Source organism: Taudactylus pleione, unplaced genomic scaffold (genome assembly GCF_031769625.1).
Source record: "Taudactylus pleione unplaced genomic scaffold, aTauple2 ptg000113l, whole genome shotgun sequence".
In the NCBI taxonomy this organism is placed as follows: Eukaryota; Metazoa; Chordata; class Amphibia; order Anura; family Myobatrachidae; genus Taudactylus; species Taudactylus pleione.
In genome coordinates, this window is record NW_028284515.1 from 9,106,578 (window position 1) to 9,131,935 (window position 25,358).

The window sequence follows — 25,358 nt, forward strand, 5'->3', positions numbered from 1 at the left end:
GATTTGGTGGACAAATCATGGGCCTCCTAACAAGTTGCAGCTAGACCTATGTATAACACAAGAGTGCTCACTGAGCTCTGCAGAACATTGTGAAGTAATGGAACCTTTCAGTCATTTGTAACTAAAATATATAAACATCTGTGGAACAAATAAGCGTTGGCAGGTAACCACTTTAGATGTTACAACGTTAACAAAATTAATGGATTGCAATTAATAGCTTAAAGGATAAAAGGCACTGAAGCACAGGGAGTCGGTGAAATATGATCTCCCCAAGTGACAGGAGACCTCATGAAACAAACAAGACAAATATATCCCTTTGTTACTGCTAAGTAGTATTTTAGATGCTTCTGTTGGAAGAACATGAACGGTATAATTTAGCCCATTCTCAATATATCTATTTTATAACGGCCTAAACTCATTTTTCATTACATTGGAAGTATGTTTTTCCATTTCTCAAACAGGTAATATGGGCCCGTGTTTAGGGTACGTGAGATTTAAGGGATTCTTCCATATCCTGCTGTATCATGCAAGACAGGTAACATGCTGTCGGTGAACAGCGCAGTTCAGGGCATGCCCAGGACATTGGCAACCTTCCGAATCTTGTTACCATCAGATCCTCGATAAGTATATTTTTGGAATGGGGGTTAAATTCCGAATTTGGGTAAAATGAAAATTTAATTCTGATCACTGTACAGCATTTGACAGTGAACAGCTGGAAAACACTTAGGGCCATATTCAATTTGAGGCGAAAAGTCCAAAGTCGGACTTTTCGCCATCATCGCCGTTTTTTCAGGGATAAAGTATCGGGCGCGTGCCCGCTTATCCCTGTATTAGGATCCGGCGAAAACGGGACCTGGTGCAAAGGTAAGTATTGCAAAGTCCTGTCAGTTTTAGGGGACATCATGCTGTCACCCCCCAAAAGATGTCCTGACATGGGGGATCACTATGGGTACACCCGATTTGGCCTGCTGAAGGTAGTCAGGGTTTTTAAATAGCCGCGGCAGGTGCATAAATGCAGCTTTAGAAGAAGTGGTGAAGAATAGCACTTAGGTTTTTTTTGGGGGGGGGGAAAACTAGTCCCATCAAATTTGGGATACATGAAAATGGGTGCAAGCATATTTTTAAGTCCCTAAAGTCATTTTTTTAAATTCTTCAAAAATCCACCTGCCGCTAACACCCGCATTCTAGATAACACCTACCGCATACTTTGGAACCCCGCAGGAGTCAATTTCGCTAGTTTAGAAGTTTGTCCCCCAATATTTTTTTCCCACCCCCAAAATGAAAGTACCTTTTTTGGGGTGACCAGAGGTTTTTTTTTTTTTTTAATTTGACACACAATACCGAAGGGGGACATTACAAGGGATGCAGGCTACTTTTTATTACTTTGTACCCCTGAAGCCCAATTCTGCACTTTTTTTCACCATGTATTACTTGGAGAAAACTTATCCCCGTTTTTAAAAAAAGACTTTTCACACTGGCGAAAAGTCTTTGAAATTGAATATGGGTATAATTGAAACTGGCGAAAATGACATCCTCAGCAATAAATTATCACCGATAACGGACTTTTCGCCCCATATTGAATATGGCCCTTACATGGTGAGGCTAACAAATCATAATACACACCATCTCTGTCTTTTGTCCAAGTGTCTTCTGAGTGAGCAATGTCACATGCAACCTGGGAGGTAGTGCGTCCGCTAGAAGGAACAGGTGCCTCAGTGGTGACAGCGCTCATGTGGCATTTACCAATTTTCAAGCAAATGCAGCCTATACGTTTACAAGGCGCATTATAAATATTGGTCATGTTTTATGAATATTGTTGAAGACCTATCTCTGTGTAGTCATTGGTTCCCAGAGAGGTCAAGTGACAGCCTCCAATTTCAGGAACACTAAGCGTAATTCAGCTTGCAAATGTCAGTCTGTAGGCACAGCACTTTATTTACATGTAGATCACATGTATGTTTTTTCCATCGCTTACTTTGAGTCACAGCAACAGAATACAGTATATAGCAAGGGTAGGTAACCTGTGGCACTCCAGCTGCTTTGGATCTATAAATCCCAGCATTCCCTGCCACAGTTTTGCTGTTAGGGCATGCTGGGATGTGTTGTTTCACAGCAGCTGAAGTGCCACTGGTTGTCTACCCTTGATATATAGGGGTATAGTTACTAATGTGTGGGTTTTTAGAAGTGGAGATGTTGCCCAGAGCAACCAATCAGATTCTACTTATCATTTATCTAGCACCTTCTAGAAGATAATAGCTAGAATTGGATTGGTTGCTCTGGGCAACATCTCCACATCTAAAAAACATCACTTTAGTAAATATACCTTCACAGTATGCCATACTTGTTGACTATCTGGCTGCTCCTTCCAGGAGGGAGCAGCCAGATCAGCAGGGCAGGGGGCGTGGCTGACAAAAGGCTGTGTGGTCGGGCGGGCAGATGTCATTTGTGGGCTTGACGGGCGGGGTCACGCGGTCGCGTAATTTTGGCCCTGCCCCTGCTACACAATACCGATAAAACAGGCATTGTGAAGCAGGGGGCAGGGCCAAAATGACACGATTCAGCGTGAATCGCATCACCGCCCCCCTGGTGCGGGGGTTTCACAGGTATTCGCGGGGGGGATTGGCAGCAGTCGGGAGGCTTGTCTGCCTTTCCGAGGGGCTGGGAGTTGCACCCTGTAGTATGCATCTCTGAGAAAATTGTACAATAAAAACTGTATACTGTACATTATTTAACCCTCCCTTTACACACACACACACACGCTATAATAGCAGAATAACTAAAAAAGAACAACATAGTAAGCACAGAAGAGGCACAGGGTTAAACTATGTCACATTGGCATGTATGGAGAGACCGGTCATTATTATGGTTTGAGCAGTGACAGGCACACTGCACACATTGGTAATGCTGCAAAAAAAAAACCCACAAAACCACAAGCTGCATAAAAATACAAATTAGAGACGTTTTATTTAGTAATGTGCATGACAAACGTGTTTGTTAGAATGAATAAGAAGTACATTGAAATGTATAATGCTTGAGTGTTTACCTCATGCACCCGTACCTTTTCTGTATCAATGCCCTTGGACATGGACCACGTGGATACAATGTAATCCATGACTCTCTCGCTAAGGCCTTTAGGGACCTGATAAAGTTTGAGGAAGTCCCGAACATTGTTCAGCACCTCATGATAGCGGTTGGTGTTGGCATACATTTGCTGGAAAATGGTGGTTACGTTTCCAAAAATTGTTGCATAAAGGAGAGCTGAAAGAGAGAAAGGCAAGGAAATCTGACATCATGCTCTGATATAAACAGTTGTGACATCATCAAATGTTTTACATAAACATAGCTATGGCATATCAACATGGCAACGGTCTATAGAACAATAGTACTTTATGTATATAGGGCCTGTTTCATTACAGTACGCAGTTGCAACAGCATACGCAGATCGGTCGATGGTGCGTACTGCGCACGCATAGCAGTGCGTGTGTGCAAGTTAGCATTGCAATCGCTCGGCGTTAACCTACGCAGATACATAGCCATTGCAGACTGAGGGAGAAGACGTCAGCATTTTAGGGTGGTGACGTGGGAGTGGTCGGAGAAACGCAGGCGTGCCAGTCGGTTTGAACGCTGTTGCATGGGCATGCATAAATTAGCCACTGCGATGGCTTAAGCAGCTTATGTACTCACTGTGTGTGACGAGGTTAGCCATTTCTGAGTAGCGTCAGACCTGCTGTAATTGTGTGTGAGGGGCCGATGTTACTCAATGTTCCTGATGTATACGCAGGAATGCAAGGTATTACGGATGTGCGGTAGTGGGCGTCTCTGTGCTGGCTTTTGCCGTCTCTATACTAGCTCTGCGATTGCAGTCATAAGCTCATTTTCTCAGCAGGCCTGCGTGTGTAATCACAGCTGCGATCGCAATAGCGATCGGTAATGAATCAGGCCCATAGTTCAAGAATTGAAGTTGTTTATTCCAGAAATGGTTCCTTTTTGTTTTTAAGGGGTCTAGTTACTAAGCAGTGTTAAGAGACAAAGTGAAATGAGATAAGGTGCCAGCCAATCAGCTCCTAACTGTCATCTCACAGGCTGTGTTTGAAAAATACAGTTGGGAGCTGATCAGCTGGCACCTTATCTCCTTTCACTTTGTCTCTTAACACTGCTTAGTAAATAGACCCCTTATTCTTTTACATCTTTATCTCCCTTCTAATTTGGTAATGACATTATATACAATTAAAAAGAAAGTTCTTTTGAGTAGAGAAATTGTGCTGATCGGGGGAAGGGGGAAGCCTATCTATAACATACTTGCCTACTTTTGAAAATGAGTTTCAGGGAGATAATAGTAGTAGTATGCGTCGCACGAGGGGGCGTGCCATGCTCCGCCCAAAGGGCGTGTCTCGCTTCCCCAATGAACGTATCTATTGCCATTCAGGTTTTTTTTAAGCATATTACACAATACACACACACATACATATACTCGTACATACATATACATACACACACACAGTCCTCCACCACTTGTGTGGTGTACAAAAGTATTAACAGAAAAAACATATGTATAGGTGGGAACATACCATATATGCTAATAAGCTACAAAATATTTTTAAATCAACCATATTATAGCAAACTTAGGAGAAACATCAGGAAACCTGATTTAAATCGATTTTACAGCATTCTTTATATGACACCAATAAATCATGTCACAAGTCATGTACACAGTATGTTCCAAGAACAGCCAACATTTGATAAAATACAGACTGTCATAGACCTAACAGTATGCTGAGCATCAGCCTCCCACAGCAGGTACAAGCATTAGTGCAATGGGCATCCCCTCCTGCTATGTAGCAGACTATAGGGGACTTTCATTGAGCAAGCCTGAGAGATGGTTCAGGACCATCACCACCCCATGACTGCACGATGTGCAACAGTAGGAAGTCACTCACCTCTCATCTAGGAATGCTGCAGAGCTTAGTCTTTTCCAGGTACTAAAAGGCATGAAAAGGCAGCGCGCTGGAGGTGGGCACTGGCACTCAGTGCGCTGATGGGCAGAGCTGCTCACTCCACGAGCAGCACTCACACGGGATGTAGCAGCAGCACCCAGGGGGCGGGTCATTGTGCAACACTGCTGCTGCTGGAAGACGTGCTGAGAAAAGCACAGAGCAGTAATGAATGTAGCCTTGTGATAGGCTAGAAGCTGCCTTGCTCTCATTGGTCTGTTAATCCGGGGGATTTTTGTAATTTTCCGGGGCACCGGGAGACTCTACATGGAACCGGGAGTCTCCCGCAGGAATCGGGAGGGTAGGTAACTACTTTTCATAAAGCATTTCAAGGAGATTGTGAAAGCAGCACCTGTGAGCGCGGCGGTAAAGTGGATGTGTACTGTTACATCTGAGGCGTGTCATAAAATTGATCTATATCATCCAAATGTACACAAGCCCCAAAGCAGTTAGTAGGATCTACTTGTTGATTTAAAAAACACACTGATACTTTTCAGAAAATGCATGTAGCCACAGGGATCACTGTGCCTTATAACTAATGCAGGGAAATGATACTAATGATCCCATTTGAATGTACTGTATATATCTATTTTGTCCCAATATTGGCGGGGCTAGGTCGATTTAAGGAGCAATATCCCCTTCTTGTGAATGGCACATTTGCCCCAATTTGTGTGGTTGCGTGTGTGTGTTAAAGAAGTACTGATATCTCCTCATGTCTCTTTAACAATGGATGGCTTGTTTCCCTTTTAATCTATTTCGTGAAATAAATTGATTATTTTGCATTTAATATAAGTGTGCTGGTTATGTTCCATGTTGGGACGCAAGTTCAGATGACGGGTGGTGCTATATTACATATATATATATATATATATATATATATATATATATATATATATAATTAGGGATGTGCAGGCTCGGATTTACTCGGATCTCAAAACGGCATTTTATTGGCTATCGCCTATCATGTGTTTTGGATAGCCAATATAATAAATCCGAACTTGCGGTAAAGTGGCGATAAGAAGCGAGTAAATCCGAGCCTGCACATCCCTAATATATATATATATATATATATATATATATATACAAAACATCTTGCTGAAGCTACATTAGTGATGAAAATAAACTCCCACAAAGTATCGTGCATGCCTTGTTTTTCTTTTGGTGAAGTAAATGTAAGCCTTTCGCTTCCACTTTATAGTGACCAACTACTGAGCTTGCCTCATACATATGCGTAGAGGGAATTATAGTATGTCACAAACAGTCTGTTTACCTGCATCATTAATTCTGTAAATGTGTTTCCTGGCAGAAAGTATACTTGAAGAAGTGCAGACAATGCATAATTAGCTCTACACATCACCTCATAGAAACAACCTCTTTTGTCTCCTTCACCAACTGGAGCTTTTCAAAGCCACAACTTCTACAGTATTGACCTTTGGATTTGAAAGGACAATTATATTTGGTGTTGAATTTAATATAATTGCCTCTTTAAATCCAACGGTCGAAATTGCTAACAAAAAAAGTGGCTACTATGAAAAGTGGCGCACAATAAATTTAGCCACAAGACACTATGGTACAGTTTAAACCATTTTATACTGGTGACTTCTTATGCCGCATTAGGGTTTTTCAGGGCTGAAGGGAGGAGTCCGCTGCTCGGAACATCCAGGCAGCTCTACACTTTCACCTGCCGTGACCCAGCCCCCTCATGTGATGTCACATTTTCGGGAACATGGCCAGCACAGAGCACCAGTGAGCCCTGCTCTGGTGCTAGGTTTCTTTATCAGTAATTGTAATCTAGTGGTGTCTCAAGACATTCGGTATGATGGAACCAAGTGGAAGACTAAGGTAAAAATAGGAAAACTGTAAAGTCAATTTGGAACTATACAATGAGAATGTTACATAAACGTTCTAATTGTAGATTGGAAAAAGCTATAATTCACTTTGGTTTTCGAACATACAGTACACATTAAGGGTCCTATTCATCATCGGGGGCCATGGTGAAGCATTCACCTCGCCACGGGGGATATTTAACACCGGAGCAATTAATCATTGCTTTGGTCACGCAAAGCCGCCTGGGAGTCAGTGAGGAGGCGGCGGATGGTTCCCTCTTCACAACCCCGGAACTCCTTCCCACAGGAAGGAGCGGGGCTATGAGAACAAATGCCATCTGAAGATGGCGTTTTTCTCTCAGGCAAACTCCAAAAAATTTCAGTTTTTGGAGTTTGCTGAAAATCAGGTGGTCCTATTCAGACACCTGATGATGAATGGCCCAGTAACCTAAATATGCAGACACTAGCTTTTCCGCATGGTTACCGGGCCATTTATAGTATGATGAATGGTCCCTTTATCATGATTTTGGTTGTATCATTTGTGTCAGCTGTGTTGACATGTGTATCACAACACCAAAAGGTTGCCACCTAAAGGTATATTTCTTAACATGGCATAGAGTGCTTTGCTGAGCTGCAATCCATAGAAACCAATAACAAATGAGCTTACACACAAACGCTGATACTTGATTGGTTGTTATGAATAACACAACATTCCGCTTTGAACCATGTAATAAAACTTCAGACCAAGCATAATTTTCCTCATACGAGGCTCAGAGCTTGATGGACAGCTATGCCATATACTACATATTGCAAACTGTAATACACAGTAACACAGTAAATTATTGACAGGTTACATTGTAGCAATAGTAGTTTTTGGTAAATTTAAGTTTGAAGCATGTCACAGGTCTAGGGATATCTGTGGTGCTTTCTGAGCAAGAATTCTGGTACTGTAGGTCAAACTTCCATAAATAATAAAGCAGTCTATTTCTAGATATTAAACTTAGAATATGAGGCACCTAGAAGAACTCATCTCAGAACAGTTACCGGTCGATTAATTGACACAAAAAAAGGTTGACATTCAGAAGGTCGACACATTCTGAATGTCGACAGTCAAAAGGGCAACATGGTCATTAGGTCAACCATTATTCTGTAGACATGTATTTAGGTCAACAGGATTAAATGGTGACCACATTAAAAAAAAAAGGTAGACATTTGGCATGTCGACACTAAAATGTCAACATGTTATTTTCATGATTTTTAGGGTTAGGTTTATGGTTAGGCTTAAATAACAACAAAACAATATTAGGCAACATTTTAGTGTTGACATGTTAAATGGCGACCGTTTCAATGTGTCGACCATTTAACCCGGTCAACCTAAATACATGTCTACATAATGATGTTCAACCTAATGACCAGGCCGACATTCAGTACCAGTCGACCCTTTGGTGTGGACCTTCTAAATGGCGAGCTTTTCACTGTCCATCTTTCATACCACACCCTCAGGACTTTGATTTTCCTTAGAAAAAGAAGAGTTTAGCACTTATTTACATACATATTGGCACCTATAGTAAAAAATACAGTAAGTCACATTGAAAGCTATAACTCATATTCCGATGTTTTACTTAAATATGTGATATGACAATCGGGTAGGGTGAGAAGCTGCATAAAATGTATGATGAGAAATGGCTACTGTAGCATAGACATGATGTATCGTTCTGTTCATAAGGTTCAATTTGTGGATATCTTTGAAGATTAATGTGCTCCTCTCTCCCTTCCTAGAATGAAGGATTGCAGACACTATCCACTATTCCTAATTGACCCTTACTGTAGATCTGGGCAGCAAACAGAAAATTCATGTTCAGCTATCTTCCTCTACATTCAGCACAAAATAATTTATAAAATAAATACATTTCTCTTTCTATTTTTCCTCTAAAAGTTTGGAAGTGTGCAGAATATATATATATATATATACATATATATATATATATATATGTATACAGTATATGCGATGGTCAATATTTTACACAACAACTAAAAAAAATTCTACATGGCATTTGCAAATTGATTCGCAGGTCACAAATCACGGAATTTTGTAGAAAGCTGAAACTCATTCATCTAGTAGTAAGTGACCCATATCAACCAATTAGCTTTCCATCTAGTCAATAAAGGCAAATATTCAATAAATTGTTATGGGTTCTGCACTTTTGCACTCCAGTGTAATTCGTTAATTCTGTCCCAAGTGACATAAATTGATTAGAAAATTAAGTCTAAAACCAAATGGAGAAGCCAAAAATAAATAGCTATTAAATCTGTGTAATCATTGGTGAGACTTCATGGTGAACATGTTTTACAGGTTGGCTTGGAAACTACAACTATGAATTAGGAACTGTGAAGGGTCTAGGGTTATGAAAGATAACTACATAGGAGCTGATTCAGAGATGAAAGGATTTCTGTGCACGGACGCAAATGAGTTTTAGCAAATAACAGAAGCAAATTTACTAGGGGTGTGTTTTGGTTTTGGATCTGGATTGGTTTTGCCAAAACCACCCTTCCTTGTTTTGTTTTTCGGATCTGTATTTTTTTGGAAAAAAGCATAAAAACAGGTAAAATCACAGAATTTTTTTTTGTTGTTGTTCCTACGCTATTATTACCCTCAATAACATTCATTTCCACTCATTTTCAATCTATTCTGAACACCTCACAATATTGTTTTTAGGCCAAAAGGTTGCACCGAGGTAGTTGGATGACTATGCTAAGCGACACACGTGGGAGGCTCAAACACGTTGCCCATCTAGGAGTGGCACTGCAGTGACAGACAGGATGGCTGTTTGAAAAATTAGGCCCCAAAAGGCGCTGCACGGTGACTTATCACGTTACCCATCGACTGCTGCTGCTGGGCACACCGGACGGGACTCAGGAGAGAGATGGGCGCCGCCGTGGCTGATAGGACGCTGTTCGTGGGGAACTTAGACCCCAGAGCCACCGAGGAGATCCTGTTCGAGCTGTTTCTGCAGGCTGGTCCTGCAATTAACGTTAAAATTCCAAAGGACAAGTTTGGAAAGTCGAAACAATTTGCTTTTGTCAATTTCAAACATGAGGACTCTGTTCCCTATAGAATGAGTTTGTTAAATGGAATCAAACTCTTTGGGAGGCTGCTGAAAATTCAGATCAGGAAGCAGCCATGGCTCCGCAGAAGCAAATAGCGCAGCCTACTCACCACAAGGAAATGGCAACACATGACCGCAGGCATGATGGCAATGGGGAATTCACAAAATACTCTGAACTTTCACCTCCTTATTTTGATGAAGGGCAGCGTACAACCCACAGGACAACCAGGGTTGTCTTAACAGCAGTGTGGGCCCCGGGCAAATCAATGCACTGGGGCCCCTACCCATAACCATTCATGGGAAAAAAATTTAAATGGTCAATAGAATTAAACCCTCCTGCATGCTCATCAGACCTCCCACACATGCAGAGACTCTGACTGGTCTGAGGCCAGCGGATGAAGTGAAACTGGGACTGAGGTGAGTTCTCGCGGCTGTAGGGGGGCAGGTTGGTGGGCCCCTACAAGCTTCGGGCCCTTGGGCAACTGCCCAACAAGCCCAATGGAAGAGATGGCCCTGAGGACACCCCCTGTAAAAATTAGTTTGATGAAGGGCAGCGTACAAGCCCTGTTAAAATTACTTTGATGAAGGGCAGCGTACAACCCACAGGACAGCCCCTGTAAAAATTAGTTTGATGAAGGGCAGTGTACAACCCCTGTAAAAATTATTTGTAAGAGTGTACCCCTACAGCAGACGGCACCCCTGTTAAAATTATTTGTATTAGGGTACCCCTACAGCAGACAGAGCACCCCCTGTAAAAATTATTTGTATGAGCGTACCCCTATAGCAGACAGTGCAGCCCCTGGACAACACAGCACTACAGCCAGCCAGACCCTATGGACAGGACAACAGCCAATATATGGACAAGGACAACAGTAATCAGCCAGCCCCTATGTATATATATATATGGGCAACAGTAGCCAGACAGACAGCTTTTCACATTGGGGGTGGGTGAAGAGAGCACCTCTGAAGGAGAGAGCACCCCCTGGACAATACAGCACTACAGCCAGCCATCTCCTATATGGACAAGGACGACAGTAGCCAGCCAGCCCCTATGTATTGTATATGGACAACAGTAGCCAGCCAGCCCCTATGTATTGTATATGGACAACAGTAGCCAGCCAGCCCCTATGTATTGTATATGGACAACAGTAGAAAGCCAGCCCCTATGTATTGTTTATGGACAACAGTAGCCAGCCAGCCCCTATGGTCGGCAACACCTCCCTCCCTCTTCACAGTAGCCAGCCTTATTTTATTATTTTTAATTTTTATAACAGTCCATCTAACACACTGAGCTCCCAGCTCCCTCCTAACTGCACACTCCACCGCCGGAATGAAAAATGGCGGCGATCACGGGACCTTTATAGAATCCAAAACCCGCCAGAATCTGACAGCGGGATTATGACGTTTTGCCTCGATTTCAGATCCGAGCCAGGTGAGAAAACCCAAAACTGACACGGATCCCGGCTTGGATGGGGGGGGCAAGGGGGTTTGTTTTCGGAAATCCAAACCCACTCATCCCTAAAATTTACAAATTTTTGCATTTCTCAGTCTTAATCTTAGTCAGACGGATCTTTGCCAGATCAGTCTTTCCATGAAATTAGACGTTTCAGGTTGGACACTAGGTGGCCACAATGCGATCACACGGAGCTGTTTAGTCTTGTGGAAGTGTCATTGGAGTGTCATGGGACTGTAGCTTGAGTTTGAGTTCCGTGCGATTAAGTCGTGCACATGTGGATGGGAAGCCTGTGTCAGACAGATCTCTTTCACCCAGCATGGGGTCGAGGCAAGGACAGATACTAATGATGATGGTTGCGGCTGTGGACATAAAATCAGTGGGCAGAGCAGCTTCACGCTTGATGCCGCACGGATCCTCACATTAGTCCTATGGAAACTGGCATTAGTACATATAAGGTTGTAAATCAGGCTTATGCTGCATCATGCATATACAACCACTTTGTGTCCGACTCAAACAGCGCCATAGTGTGGAAGAATAATAGTAGATGTCTTTGCATTACAAAAAGGTACTCAGATATGTAATTATTACACACAAGAGAGTGGCTATCTTAATGACACAATTGATTAAAAAAATGGTCCAGGTACAAAAAATTTGTGTCAACACTCCAAAAACAGACGTGTTCAGAGAACTGACCACATTTTTAGTATGATAAATAGGCATCTTAGCAGTCTATTAATGTAGATTTGGTGCTACTATAGCTACAAATCTGTATCACCCCTTATTGCAGAGCTATAGGGACAAATGTACTAATTAGCGGGTTCCACACCCAATAATTATAATTTCTAATTGCTGCTATTCGCAGCAATAAAAAATTAACTTCCGCCACCATCTACTATTGTATACATGCAGAGACAGGGATCAGTTTACTTTAATTTCACAGTAGCCACCGAGCTACTGCTCCTGTGCTGATCGCACATAAGTGAGTGCTGGGTAGAGACCCTACGGATCTTTCTCCCGGTACTTTTTGTCATATGTAGACTATAGGCTACAATGGCGTTAGCTACCATTGTAAAGCTCAGGAATGTTTTGCATTCCGAAGCTTGATAAATTCATCAGGAAAGCATCTCATATACTGTAGGTTTCTATGGGGGCTGATTTTGCAAATTAAATCTGGTTTCCGTATAGATACATTTGGCGGGAACTTATTATTTATGGGTACTCACAGAAACCGGGTGTTTCCAGATGATATCCCGCAATTAATAATAATTGACAAATAGATCCCATAGATTCTAATCGTAACACAATTTACTAAATCGGGAGGGGGGGGGGCTTCTTTTGGAGTCCAGGTGAAAACCCTGCATTAGCTATACGGAAACTCGCGTTAGTACTGTATAAGGTAGTAAATATGGCTTCCGGAGCATCGCTCAAATACAGCCACTTTGTGTCTGACTCTTAGAAGTCAAGTCAGAATAGTGGTCACAAAACTGTTAGAAGGTACAGGGCTCAGTTACAGAGCTTCGCGGCCTCACCACAATTTCCTGCCTGTATAATAATGGGTTCTACAACTAATTGGGGGCCATATATATATAAAAAAAGAGATTTGGGGAAAAGAGAACAAAAGGGGAGTTTACCACCACTGCAATTCTGTCAGGACCTACGCACTCTTCCCCCAGATCCGTTTCTGATTATCGGCGTTGATAGAACACCTGTAATAACTAATTACTTTTTTTTAATGAGGCCAGTTGAGCCATGCATCTGTAAATGTAACAGGAACAGAACTGTGCAATAACAATGATAAGAAGTAGTCTCACTTGACCTTTCCCATAGATTTATGCCCTGTTACACCTTACAATTGTTATCACAGAATAATACTATTGTTCATGATTTACTTTTAGCCGGGTGAGGTCTTCCTGTTAAAATGATCACACACATCCTGTATTCTTTCTTGCACCTTCTTTCCTTCCCTCATTCAAGACAAATCTGCCTGTTTTAATCTGGATAACAAAAGCCCTAGCATGGAGACATAGCTAATGCATCTCCTTTGTCGCTTGTAGTGTATAACCCAGATAAGAACATAATAAAATGTAGCTGGATACATGAAATCATCACCACACAATGATCTTTCCACTCACTTGGTATAAGACACTGCAAGGAGACAAGGAAGAGGACGGTGGATGATGAAGACAAATCATCATACAGAATAATGCATTGAAAGTCCTTACAGCAACATTGGGGAACGCAATGTAGACACCGACTGATAGATCCAAAAGGTGATGAATTTGACATTGCGCACATACCGGGAAACAGGTTCTAGTTTTATTACATTGAAAAACCTCATCTACTGTAGGTATTAAGTGATATTTTATATTTTAAGCAGATGTGTCATTGTTGTGTTATATATCCATATTAATAAACTAGATTGCATTTAAAAAAACAGTTCCATGCTATATAGGCTCAGATGACTGCTATGATTGCTTAAACGTTCCAAGTGCCTATAAGTCTGAATAGCTGCTAAGAAAATGAAGGGTTCCGGACTATAGATAGATAGTAAAAAGGTTGACAATGTCTAGACAGACAGTCAATACATTCACTGGGACAAAAGGTCGACACTAAATGTCAACATGCAAGAAGATCGGCATATACCAAGGTCAACAGGGTCAAAAGGTCGACACAAATGGTTGCCACATGATTTTTTGTTTTTAAGGTTTAGGGTTAGGCACTTACCGAAGGGTTAGGATTAGGCACTTACCCCGATGGTTAGGGTTAGGCACTTACTTTGACGGTTAGGGTTAGGTATCAGGAAGGAGGGTTAGGCATTAGAAGGGACGGTTAGGGTCAGGCACCAAGGGAAACGTTAGGGTGAAGATTAGGGCAAAAACATGTAAAAGCGTCGACTATGTGTCGACCGTTTTCATGTCGACATTTTTAACCTGTCGACCATTTGTAAATGTCAACCTTCTTACATGTTGACCTTTAGCGTGTCAGCCTTTTGTTCCTGTCGACCTTTTGTCCCAGTCGACCTATTGACTGTCTAACATCTAGTGTCTATCTAGACACTGTCAACCTTTTTACTGTCTATCTGTTAATCCACACCTGAAATATAATGAGAGGTTCCAGGACAGAGGACAGTTAGGGGCTGCTATAGAAATGGCTGCAAAAGGGGGCATAATTTACACTAAAAAGACAAGCACTCAACAATAGCATAAAAACAGCCCATACGCAGAGCCATACACATCTGAAGATGTGCATAGCTCGGCATCGGCAACATATGTGCCCGGTTTACACTATGAGTACATCAGAAACATAAGGCCATGCTTTTCCGAACTGCACATTCACTAATAAGCATCAGTAAAACTTAAAATAATCTCTGATAGAGCATAAACAACTCTTCACCTTGTGTAAAAATACAAATTAATTGCTAAAACTAGCAAACAAGAACATAATATGTCCAGACAACAAAGAAAGCACCTATAAGTGTCATCATTGGTGCTTCCGTAATCAGCCAATCACAAGATGTTCACTAGTTTTGGTGACTTATCATCAGTGCACTTGCACCGGCAAATGACTACTAACAAATAGTACAGCTTGCTGAGACATATACAGTCAGGTCCATAAATATTGGGACATTGACAGAATTTTCAGATTTTGGCCTCTATTCACCACCACAATGGCTTTGAAATGAAACAAACAAGATGTGCTTTAACTGCAGACTTTCAGATTTAATTTGAGGGTAATTACATTCAAATCGGGTGAACGGTGTAGGAATTACAACAGTTTCAATATGTTCCTCCCACTTTTTAAGGGGCCAAAAGTAATGGGACTATCAACTCAAAAGCTATTTCATGGACAGGTGTGGGCTATTCCCTCGTTATTTCATTATCAATTAAGCAGGTAAAAGGTCTGGAGGTGATTCTAGGTGTGACATTTGCATTTGGAATCAGTTGCTGTCAACTCTCAATATGAGATCCAAAGAGCTGTCACCATCAGTGAAGCAAGCCATCATTAGGCTGAAAAATCAAAACAAACCCATCAGAGAGATAGCAAAAACATTAGGAGTGGCCAAATCATGCACCGGAGAGCTCAGCAACACCAAAAGACCCGGAAGACCACGGAAAACAACTGTGGTGGATGACAAAATAATTATTTCCCTGGTGAAGAAAAACCCCTTCACAACAGTTGGCCAAATCAAGAACACTCTCCAGGAGGTAGATGTATATGTGTCAAAGTCAACAATCAAGAGAAGACTTCACAAGAGTGAATATAGAGGGTTCACCACAAGATGCAAACCATTGGTGAGCCAGAAAAACAGGAATACCAGATTAGAGTTTGCCAAACAACATCTAAAAAAGCCATTACAGTTCTGGAACAACAAAGATCAACTTGTACCAGAGTGATGGAAGAGAAGAGTATGGAGAAGGAAAGGAACTGCTCATGATCCAAAACATACCACCTCATCATTGAAGCATGGTGGTGGTAGTGTCATAGCGTGGGCATGTATGGCTGCCAATGGAACTGGTTCCCTTGTATTTATTGATGATGTGACTGCTGACAAAAGCAGCAGAATGAATTCTGAAGTGTTTCGGGCAATATTATATGCTCATATTCAGTCAAATGCTTCAGAACTCATTGGACGGCGCTTCACAGTGCAGATAGACAATGACCCGAAGCATACTGCAAAAGCAACCAAAGAGTTTTTTAAGGCTAAAAAGTGGAATGTTATGCAATGGCCAAGTCAATCCCCTGACCTGAATCCGATTGAGCATGCATTTCACTTGATGAAAACAAAACTGAAGGGAAAATGCCCCAAGAACAAGCAGGAACTGAAGACATTTGCAGTAGAGGCCTGGCAGAGCATCACCAGGGATGAAACCCAGCGTCTGGTGATGTCTATGCGTTCCAGACTTCAGGCTGTAATTGCCTGTAAAGGATTTGCAACAAAGTATTAAAAAGTCAAAGTTAGATTTAGGATTGTTTAGTTTGTCCCATTACTTTTTGCCTCTTAAAAAGTGGGAGGCACATATAGAAACCGTTGTACTTCCTACACAGTTCACCTGATTTGGATGTAATTACCCTCAAATTAAATCTGAAAGTCTGCAGTTAAATCACATCTTGTTTGTTTCATTTCAAAGCCATTGTGGTGGTGAATAGAGGCCAAAATCTAAAAATTCTGTCAATGTCCCAATATTTATGGACCTGACTGTACATGTATGGTTGCCATATGGATATGTTTACAACTAGGCAAACACGCCCTTACTTGGACTGTGCTAGAATGTCCTTTCCCTCCATGTGCTGCCTCTCCAGGCACAGGCAAGGGTAAGTGCCAAAATTCAGTGTGCCTGTGTTTGGGCATCACCAGGCAGGGCCGAGATATCAAGTTGGCCCAGGTACTGGGGGAAGGGTGGCCACCAGAGTATAAGTGGTTATGCTTTATCATGATGTACATTCATATATTGGGCCTGATTAATTACGGATTGCAACAGCGTACGCAGTGCACGTCGGCTACACTGTGATCGCACTGCGATTATGCAGAGCTCGGTAAGCCATCACAGAGTGATTGACAGGCAGTCAGCATTTGGGGTTGGTGACGGGGGAGTGGTCGGAGAAACTCAGGCAGGCCTGTCCGTTTCAACTCCGTTGCATGGGGTTGCATAAATTAGCCTTTGTGACTGCATACGCTGCTCCCCCCATGCGGGTGTCCGAATCGGTTCCCGCCTCCACCCTGCGGGAGTGCGATCCCCCCCGCCGCCACCGCATCCTCTCCCCCCAGCTCACCTGTCTCTTCTGTCTTCTGCTGGTGAATCCGGGCCACATGTCTGCGGTGCACCAGAGTTCTCAGCTCCAGGGGGTCTGCAGTGCAGACACAGCAAAGAGGTATCTTAATAGATCTCTCTGCTGGCTGCAGTGGCTGGGCTGGCATGTAAATTTTCATAGGCTGCCCTGTAAACAGTAGCCTGTGAAGATTATCGGGGGTTGTACGCCATCTCAGGGTGCCGAACAGTTTCTCAGTCAAGTTCTGAAAATAAAGCAGTTTGGTAACTTGATGAATTCCATAATTACTACATACCCATACTAAAGTATGGGGATTATGGAAATTATTGAGGCACATTTATAACCAGGAGATATCTGTGATATCTCCTGCGTTACATGAATGATGAATGGGTCCGATACTTAAATGATAGAAAAGTAGGTGAAAATGTAGGGGCCTATTCATGATGTTAATTATCGAGGTCTGTTCAGACCCTGATAATTAACATTCTAACTCACTGCGGATTCCGGAACAATTCATCATTGCTCCGAAAATGAGCTGTCCCGCCAGCGCCTTCACTGCTCATTTACGGAGCAGTGAATCTTTTCACTGCTCCTTTCGGAGCAGTGAAAGGAGTGTGCATGTGCGACCTACAGGTCATGCATGCGCACGAGATCCCTGATGTCTGGCGGAAGAAACCAGAAGGATCCAAAAGGATGCCTCTTCATAACCCAGGACTGCTTCCCATAGGGATGGAGCGGGTTTCGGGAGCATTCGCCATCTGAAGATGGCAAATGCTCCCACACTCCAGCTCCGAAAATGTTATAATTTCGGAGCTTGATGAATTCTGTCCCCATACTAGTGTACATACAAGTGATGATGAATAGGCCCCTTAGTGTGAAGCAGATTGTGCTGGGTACAGTAGCTCTCCAGACAAGTTGGTGCACCAAGATATAATATACCTGACCAGAATGTGAGTGGTATTAAATAGGTGTATAACGCAGGGGCTGGTGTTGAACATCATCAGGTAGAACAACAGGTAGCACATGACACGGGGAATATCACAGGTGTAACAGCGGTAGGTACAGTATAACATGGATTGTGGCAGCCTGGAGTTCAAGCTATCGCTGGGCGCTATAGTGTGCTTGGCGTAACTGCGGTACTGGCAACAGAGGATGGTAGAACTGGTGGTCCTAGTGTACAATGGTGGTCTAGTGTATTTCCGGGTAATAGAGCGGCACTCCTAGGCTCCAAAGTGGTGAGAGCTTCCTGGATCCGGCAGTCCATGCAGAATGCCAGGGAGTAAAGACGCACAGGGACACTACACAGTAAATGTCAGAGGTGGGACCTCTCATGCTGAGCTTAGGTAGGACCTAGTGACCGCCAGCGCAGTCCTACCTGTCAGATGCTAGAGGGAGGAGGTGCAGGAGCACATTCCTTACAGCAAATGCAACATAAAAAAGTTATAACACATGCTCTTTTTGTCAGTTAACAATCTGGGGCATTAAACTGGGCAAACAGACACAGGCCTGTGCAATTGTGGCCTAATTTTCACTAGATAACCTGCTTTACTATTATTATACAAAGAGTGTACTATTCATTATCTTTATGGGCCAGTTAGTTTCCACATGTTTTTATTAATGGGACCATTCATTATTAGGGGCCCGATGGGGCCGCTTATTCAGAAAAAGTTTGCGGAAACCAACGCCATTCTTCACGAGCCTAGCTCCTTTCTATGAGGAGGTCCGGGGTTGCAAAGATCCACAGGCACCGCACTGCGTGCCCTGCTCATGCGTGAACTCAGGTCACGCATGTGCATTGGGCAGACCCGGCAGTGATTTCCCTGCTACTTTCACAGCGGAATTAGGCATTGTGGGAACAGCGGTTTTTTGGATGATGAACAAGTCCCTTAGTGAGACATGAACACTCTGCCTCGATGACAGCTAATTCCAAGTGGATTGGTTGGTTTGGTGAATACACACTTCAAGACTTTTTTAAATTTGGCTTCAAAGAGATCCCAGGGGTAACGTCACAAAGAAAGGTTTGTAGGGTGTGATGTTGTGAATCACGTTCCCATCCAGTGTTACAATTTTCTGCATTGTACCACAATGGGCAGGCTGTGATGACACAAATTACCATGAAGCCCTGGGAGAGTTCCTCAAAATTTGTGAATCACTTCAAAATTCCAGGAGAGCAGGCGAGTATGGCTGCTTCCACTGTGTGGTCTACTATAAGAATTTATAACTCCGCTTACCCATCTAATGTTAGGAGAGAGCGTCCATCGCTGTCTCTCCGTCCAGCACTAGCACTCAGGATTGCCAAAGGCGTGACTATCGACCTTGTGCACTACTTGCATGCGTGGCATGTCTTCAGCTCCGTTCTCCATGTTAAAAGCGAGTGCCACTGAGAGTCTCCAGCGATACTTGCCTAGCAATGGCGTTATAGAGGCCAGTGACCTCAGATAGTTCACTGTACCACCACAGCTATACCACTGCATGTATAGAGCCAGTGTGCATACTCCACTACCACTACTGTATGTATAGACACAGGTATGTACCAAAAAAGAAACTTGAAAGAAAAAATGCGCTCGTATCTTATTGAAATACTCTAAGTACTTCCCTTTGTAGTATAGAATTCTTCCTCTTGCTGTTAGATCTTCTCTTACTCAGTATTCATACAATGTAGACAAGAGGATTATGCCACAATCATGGTGTAGTATTTTCTCAAAAAATTAATAACATTTATTCATATAACATAAGAATCAGGTGTCACACACCTTCCAATAATGTATTACACATATCTAAAAAATTAAAAAAGATGGGAAATTACCAGAAGTCCAAACATATAGGGCATGTAGATGTTAAGATGGAGGTATTTCAGATTACCTTTAAATGCATCTATATTCAAGATCCTCTGGAATCTCCCACTTTGTCCGTAGTCCTGTCACACTAGCAATGCATTTCGGGAGCTCCTCCTCCCTTTCTCAAGGCAGTGTATGTGTTCTTACCTGTCGCACCACCACCTGTGCTCCCCTACATGTTCCTGACTGGATCTGGTATATACATTATATACAGCGCTGTGTACCTGTTGTATATCCTTAATAAACCTAAGACCTGGTTAAGTTACCTACCATGGGGGGGGGAGTTCAATTCAACACGCTATTGAATAGCAACGGGAGGGACTCCAGCACCTATTCAATACACGCACTGTTTGGGTGTGCTAAGGATTTCTTCTCGCACCCCCCTGGGGATGCGAAGAGAAATCCGACCAAAGTGCCAGGTGTGCGGCTGTTTTTCTACATAGCGCGGCACTAACAGCCGCGCGCCCGGCACTTTGGTCAGAGAATGCCGGTTACCACGCCTTAACACCCTTGTTAAGGTGCGATGACCGTGATAACCGGCATTCTCCGACCACACAGAGCACTGAATTGAATAGATCCAGGAGCTCGCTGCTGGTGCTATTCAATTCGCGTTGAATTGAATCGCCCCCATTTAGACTAACCTAACCTCCATTACACACCGCTGCCACCTATACCAACTATAAGGTCTGCCAATATCTAAAATATCTGTACGATCAGTTCATCAATAGATCTTTTGCGAAGAGAGTGCACGACCCTCAACCTAGAAGAAAACTTATGCGCCCTTCTCAGTTTCCTATAGCACAACTGAGGTCAAGTGATTCCTATTACTACTCCTGCATACATTCAACATCAAAGTGTATGAAAGTGTCATTCTGCCTTATTCTGTCTCAATTTTCTTAATGGAGTTGTTGGAGATGAAACCAATAACCTCGTGACCCTAAAGAATATTAATTTCTTCAAGACCAGTTAAGTGATAATAGGATGGAAAGCTCTGTGCCGAAAAGACGCTCATTAATAATTTTAGTGGCTGTGGAAAGAATCATCATTAAACATTAGATTCAGTTTGTGATTAAGATTCTCTACTCTCACTTTTAAATGTCTTTAAGTCCATCCACTGAAACTGATGAGAGGTAGTTTATGCAAGCGCACTCAGACAAGTTCACTACAAGCTTGTGGCGCATTCATAAGGGCAAACTGGCTTCTGAGACCACCCCTGGAAAATGAATCTACATCTACGTTTGTGGGTCCAAGTGGAATTATGCATGATGGAAACTGTAAAAATATCACATCAAAATCAAACCTGCTTCCACTTGTGGACCTTCCCTTTATCATTCTTGCCATGTCTGTGAGACTTCCAAGTTCTGCAAGAGCAGGAAAACCTCCTGCATGTCGCCCACTTTGTTAGTGAGGTGGCTGGATGCCCGGGCCTGATGACATGGCTTGTGGCTTTGTGAAGGCAATAAGAAATGAAGATTCGGCGAATGTAGTAAAATACACCTACATGGACAGGGGCTCCAAAAGGAGACAGTCCCTGCGGTGTGTAAGAAGTGAAGGGATTGCACTTCTGCACATGCACAATCTGCTGACCAAGCATGTGCAAGTGGAGAATGCCTGGGATGGATCCGACAGATTCCTCTCTTGGTACTTTTTGTAATCTGTAGCCCATGGACTACAATGGCTACCACCATGTCCAGATGGTGTTAGCTCCCAGGGCCAAGCCATTACGGAGTTTGGTAAATTCTACCAATAAGCAGCTCCCATAGGGCTCTACTTATTACAATCCGCATTAAAATGCAGATTGTAGTGTAATACTACCGACTGAATTCACATTGCGAATTCAGGCAATATCACTGGGATTTATTAAAATTCCCTTGCAGGGACAGAGCTTGCGATAAAGCTCTGTCCCTGTGAATCCCCTCAGCGGCCTTATTACTGTATTTTTCAGAAAAAATAGTGACAAGCTGCCTGTGCATGCGCCGACCGGCCACCACTACCCCCACCGCGACTGCCCCTCTGCGACCCCCCCTCTTAGTTTCACTTACCTCCAGTGATCGTTGCTTCGGTGATGTCCTCCGTGACTCTGGTCAGTTGGTCTCCCATCCTGCACTGTGACCCGGTCAGCTGACCGGGTCACAGTACAGGATGGGAGACCAGCTGACCGTAGCCATGGAGGACATCACTGTAGCCCCTATCACTGGCCCTGGAGCCGGCTCCGGGCTCTGCTCTGCCTGTTAGAGCAGAGCATGAGTACGTTTACTGGGGGAAACCCTGGATAACGCCACCTCCAGGTGGTGTTATCATCACAGGGCTTCCCCCGGTATTTTTTCACATTTAATTTTTAGTAAATCCCAGGCAGCTCGCTTTTCCCATTACAATTATGGAAAATGCGATCTGTTTGCTAAAAATATGTGATCATTATTCTACTCCAATTGCCCTTTAGTAAATTTAGGTGAAACTAAAATGTGAAAAGGGTGTGAAAACACCCTTTTTCACTTTATTTCAGTAAAAATTATGTTAATAAATAGAGCTCATAGAAACTTAAGGTGCCTCAATACTAGACAACTCGCAAACCATGTGATGTTGTCAAATATTTCCCTTGATCTCCTCGGCAACTCCCAGACATACAATATCATGCTTTAAACTGTGCAATCTGACCAACGACCTATCGTGCGTCCTTAACGATTTCCAGTCCTCGGTAACGAGATTGCCAGATCTTACTGCATGTACTGTAGGTAAGAACTGAGGATACAACAAACGACCTGCTGGACCACGCATCGGGATCATTGTTGTTCGTGGACACTACACGATTTGTTGTTCTGGTGCGTCAGAATCGGCCAAATTGTACAAAAAATTGTCTAGTGTTTAAGCACCTTTTTGTGTGCTACTTTTGTGAGCAAAAATGGAGATCGCAGCAGATATGTCCAATAGCTGCTGCTGTCCCATATAGACATTCGGGGGATACTTATTATTTGCGGGTACCGCCCAAAACGTATGTTTTCAAGGGATATCCCACAAACAATAATTGATAAATAGACCCACTTAATACTTATTTATGTATTTATGAAAGTGAAGAGACATCAGGACTGTATGAAATCTCTCTTTTGGGATGTTTAATACTAGCTGGGATACTCGGCCTTGCCCGAGTTGTAGAATGGACCTTGAAGTCCATCTGCCGCCTTAATTTACAGGACAGAAATCAGTATAGCTTCCAAAATCACTGCGGTTTCAGAAATCACTGCAGGACAGAAATCAGTGCAGAACAGGAATCATTGCGAGCAGAAATCTTTGGAGACCATGGCATATGAAAATGTGCTTGGAGGAACTGAGTAACTGTCAGTGCAGGTGCAGTGTGACAGTTGATCCTCTGACTCACTGCTCTTCCGTTGGAGATCTGCCTGCCCCCCACTGGTACATATCAGCCTTCAGATCAGTGCAGTTTTAGGCACTGGAAGACATCCTGAGCGAACTTGCTTAAACCAATATTTCAAATCAGAGACTCCACGGCCTACTTGGTGGGCACCATGTAAACCTCCATGATCCTGACAAACTACAAACATATCCAAAAACTTAATCCTGTTAAAACTACACCACCCTGCCAAATTTGGTGGCGCTAGGTACAAAACTGGCCATGCATAAAGGACAAACAGACAGACACACGAACTTTCTCGTTTCTTAGAAAGATTTAATTGGTTGAAGCAAAACTGGGACATGCAAAAGTCACCCCACTTCAAGTTTGGTGGGCTTCTTATTATTGCAACATCCTGTATTTGTAAAATTCAAGTCCTTTCAGAGGGAGAGAAATCCTGTGCAGCTCCTCACAAAACAGCCCATGTCCCCCCTAAATGCACCTCTACTACCCTTTTTATGTTAGTTAAATAATCTTGTCCTGCAAAAGCAATTGTAATGTTTGCATGTGGAGTTAAAGGTTTATCAAAGTGCCTTGTCCGTATTATTCAAGGATGCACCAGATCCACCCAGAAGATGCTACTTTTTGTACCCCCCTCTCTTAGTAAATAAGCATGTGATATGACCAACAGAATTTCAACTGCACTGCTGCATGTTACTTTTATGAGCTAACAGGAAAAAGGATAAATACTTTTTTTTATATATATATTTTAGGGTAGGGAAAACCATTTCTTCTGTCTCCTTAACAGCTCTGTATAATCAGTAAATCAAAGCTCAAGATGTTACTCACTGTAAGCTGTCATATTGTTGTGCCTGTCTGTCCCACCTCTCTAATCGCTAGCTTTAATCAATAAATCAACTGCCCTGTTCACAGCAATGTAATTATTTTCTTGTTGCCTTTTAACATTTCTCTTTTAATGGCAGTTACATTATTACAATGTTAAGAGCATCATTGTTATAAAATAGTGTTTGCTCTTTGCCTATACGTAGGTCAGAGATAAATCACTGTGACTGCTTTCTCTCAGGAAATGCTGAGATTGTTTAAATCACGTCTGCATAAAACATCCATTTATCACTTTCACATAGAAAGGATGGTTATATGTATGTAGTTTGGAAATTAAGTAGTTTAATTTTTAGCATACTTCCCAACTGTCTCGATTTCGGGGGACAGTCCTGATGTGAGGTCTATGTCCCACCATCACAATCGGCCGTGCAGCTGGGAAGTATGTCATATACACAGTTACTCTGCTATATTGTGGGGTTGGGTATGAAATCCCGGCTGTCTGGATGCCGCTGGTCAGAATACCGACAGCGGCATCCCAACAGCCAGAATCCCGACACTCATAGGGAAGAAAGGTAAATGTTTTCCTAACCCCTACCCTAATCCTAACCCTCCCTCCCCGGTGCCTAACCCTAACCCCCCTAGTGCCTAAGCCTAACCTCCCCCTCCCGGCACCATAAACCTAACACCCCCTCCCTGGTGCCTCAACCTAACCTCCCCCCTAGTGCCTAACCCTAACCTCTCCCCTCCCTGCACCCTAACCCTCCCCCTAGTGCCTAACCCTGCACCCTAACCTCCCCCTAACACCCCGATACCTTCGGGATGCCAGCGGTTGGGATACTGGTGCCGGGATCACGACCTGTCGGGATTTTGGAGCCGGTATTTAGACCATCGGCATCCCACAAGCCGGGATGCCGATTACATTGCATATTGTGAATGGGCACCGGTGTGCACAGTAGGCAAATGGTCTATTTCAAATGTGTTCTCAGACACAGCCATGACTGCTTTTTTATCCGGCAACCGATTCTGAGCCTACTGAGACACCCACTGGCATCAGCACTATTTCGTCTAGTTGCATATTTAGATGCATCATTGGTCGCAACATCGAAGCTTACGCCAGCCCAAAGGCAGATGCAATTTCATTGTCTTTACATGGAGTCCTGTGTCAGCTCTTCTACGTCTTGAG

General features: G+C 43.0%; 1 protein-coding gene across 3 annotated transcripts in view; it reads right to left on the reverse strand.

Annotated features, from left to right (window-relative positions):
* The window catches only part of KCNH5 (potassium voltage-gated channel subfamily H member 5), a 543,084-nt gene that overhangs the window by 205,929 nt on the left and 311,797 nt on the right, over positions 1-25,358 (reverse strand). For 2 of the 3 annotated variants that reach the window (XM_088471312.1, XM_088471311.1), the window contains one exon: positions 3,059-3,258. In XM_088471312.1, the coding sequence (XP_088327438.1) occupies positions 3,059-3,258 (200 nt within the window). Of the gene's footprint in view, positions 1-3,043; positions 3,259-25,358 lie in introns of all 3 variants that reach the window. The other variant, XM_088471310.1, reaches the window with a different exon arrangement.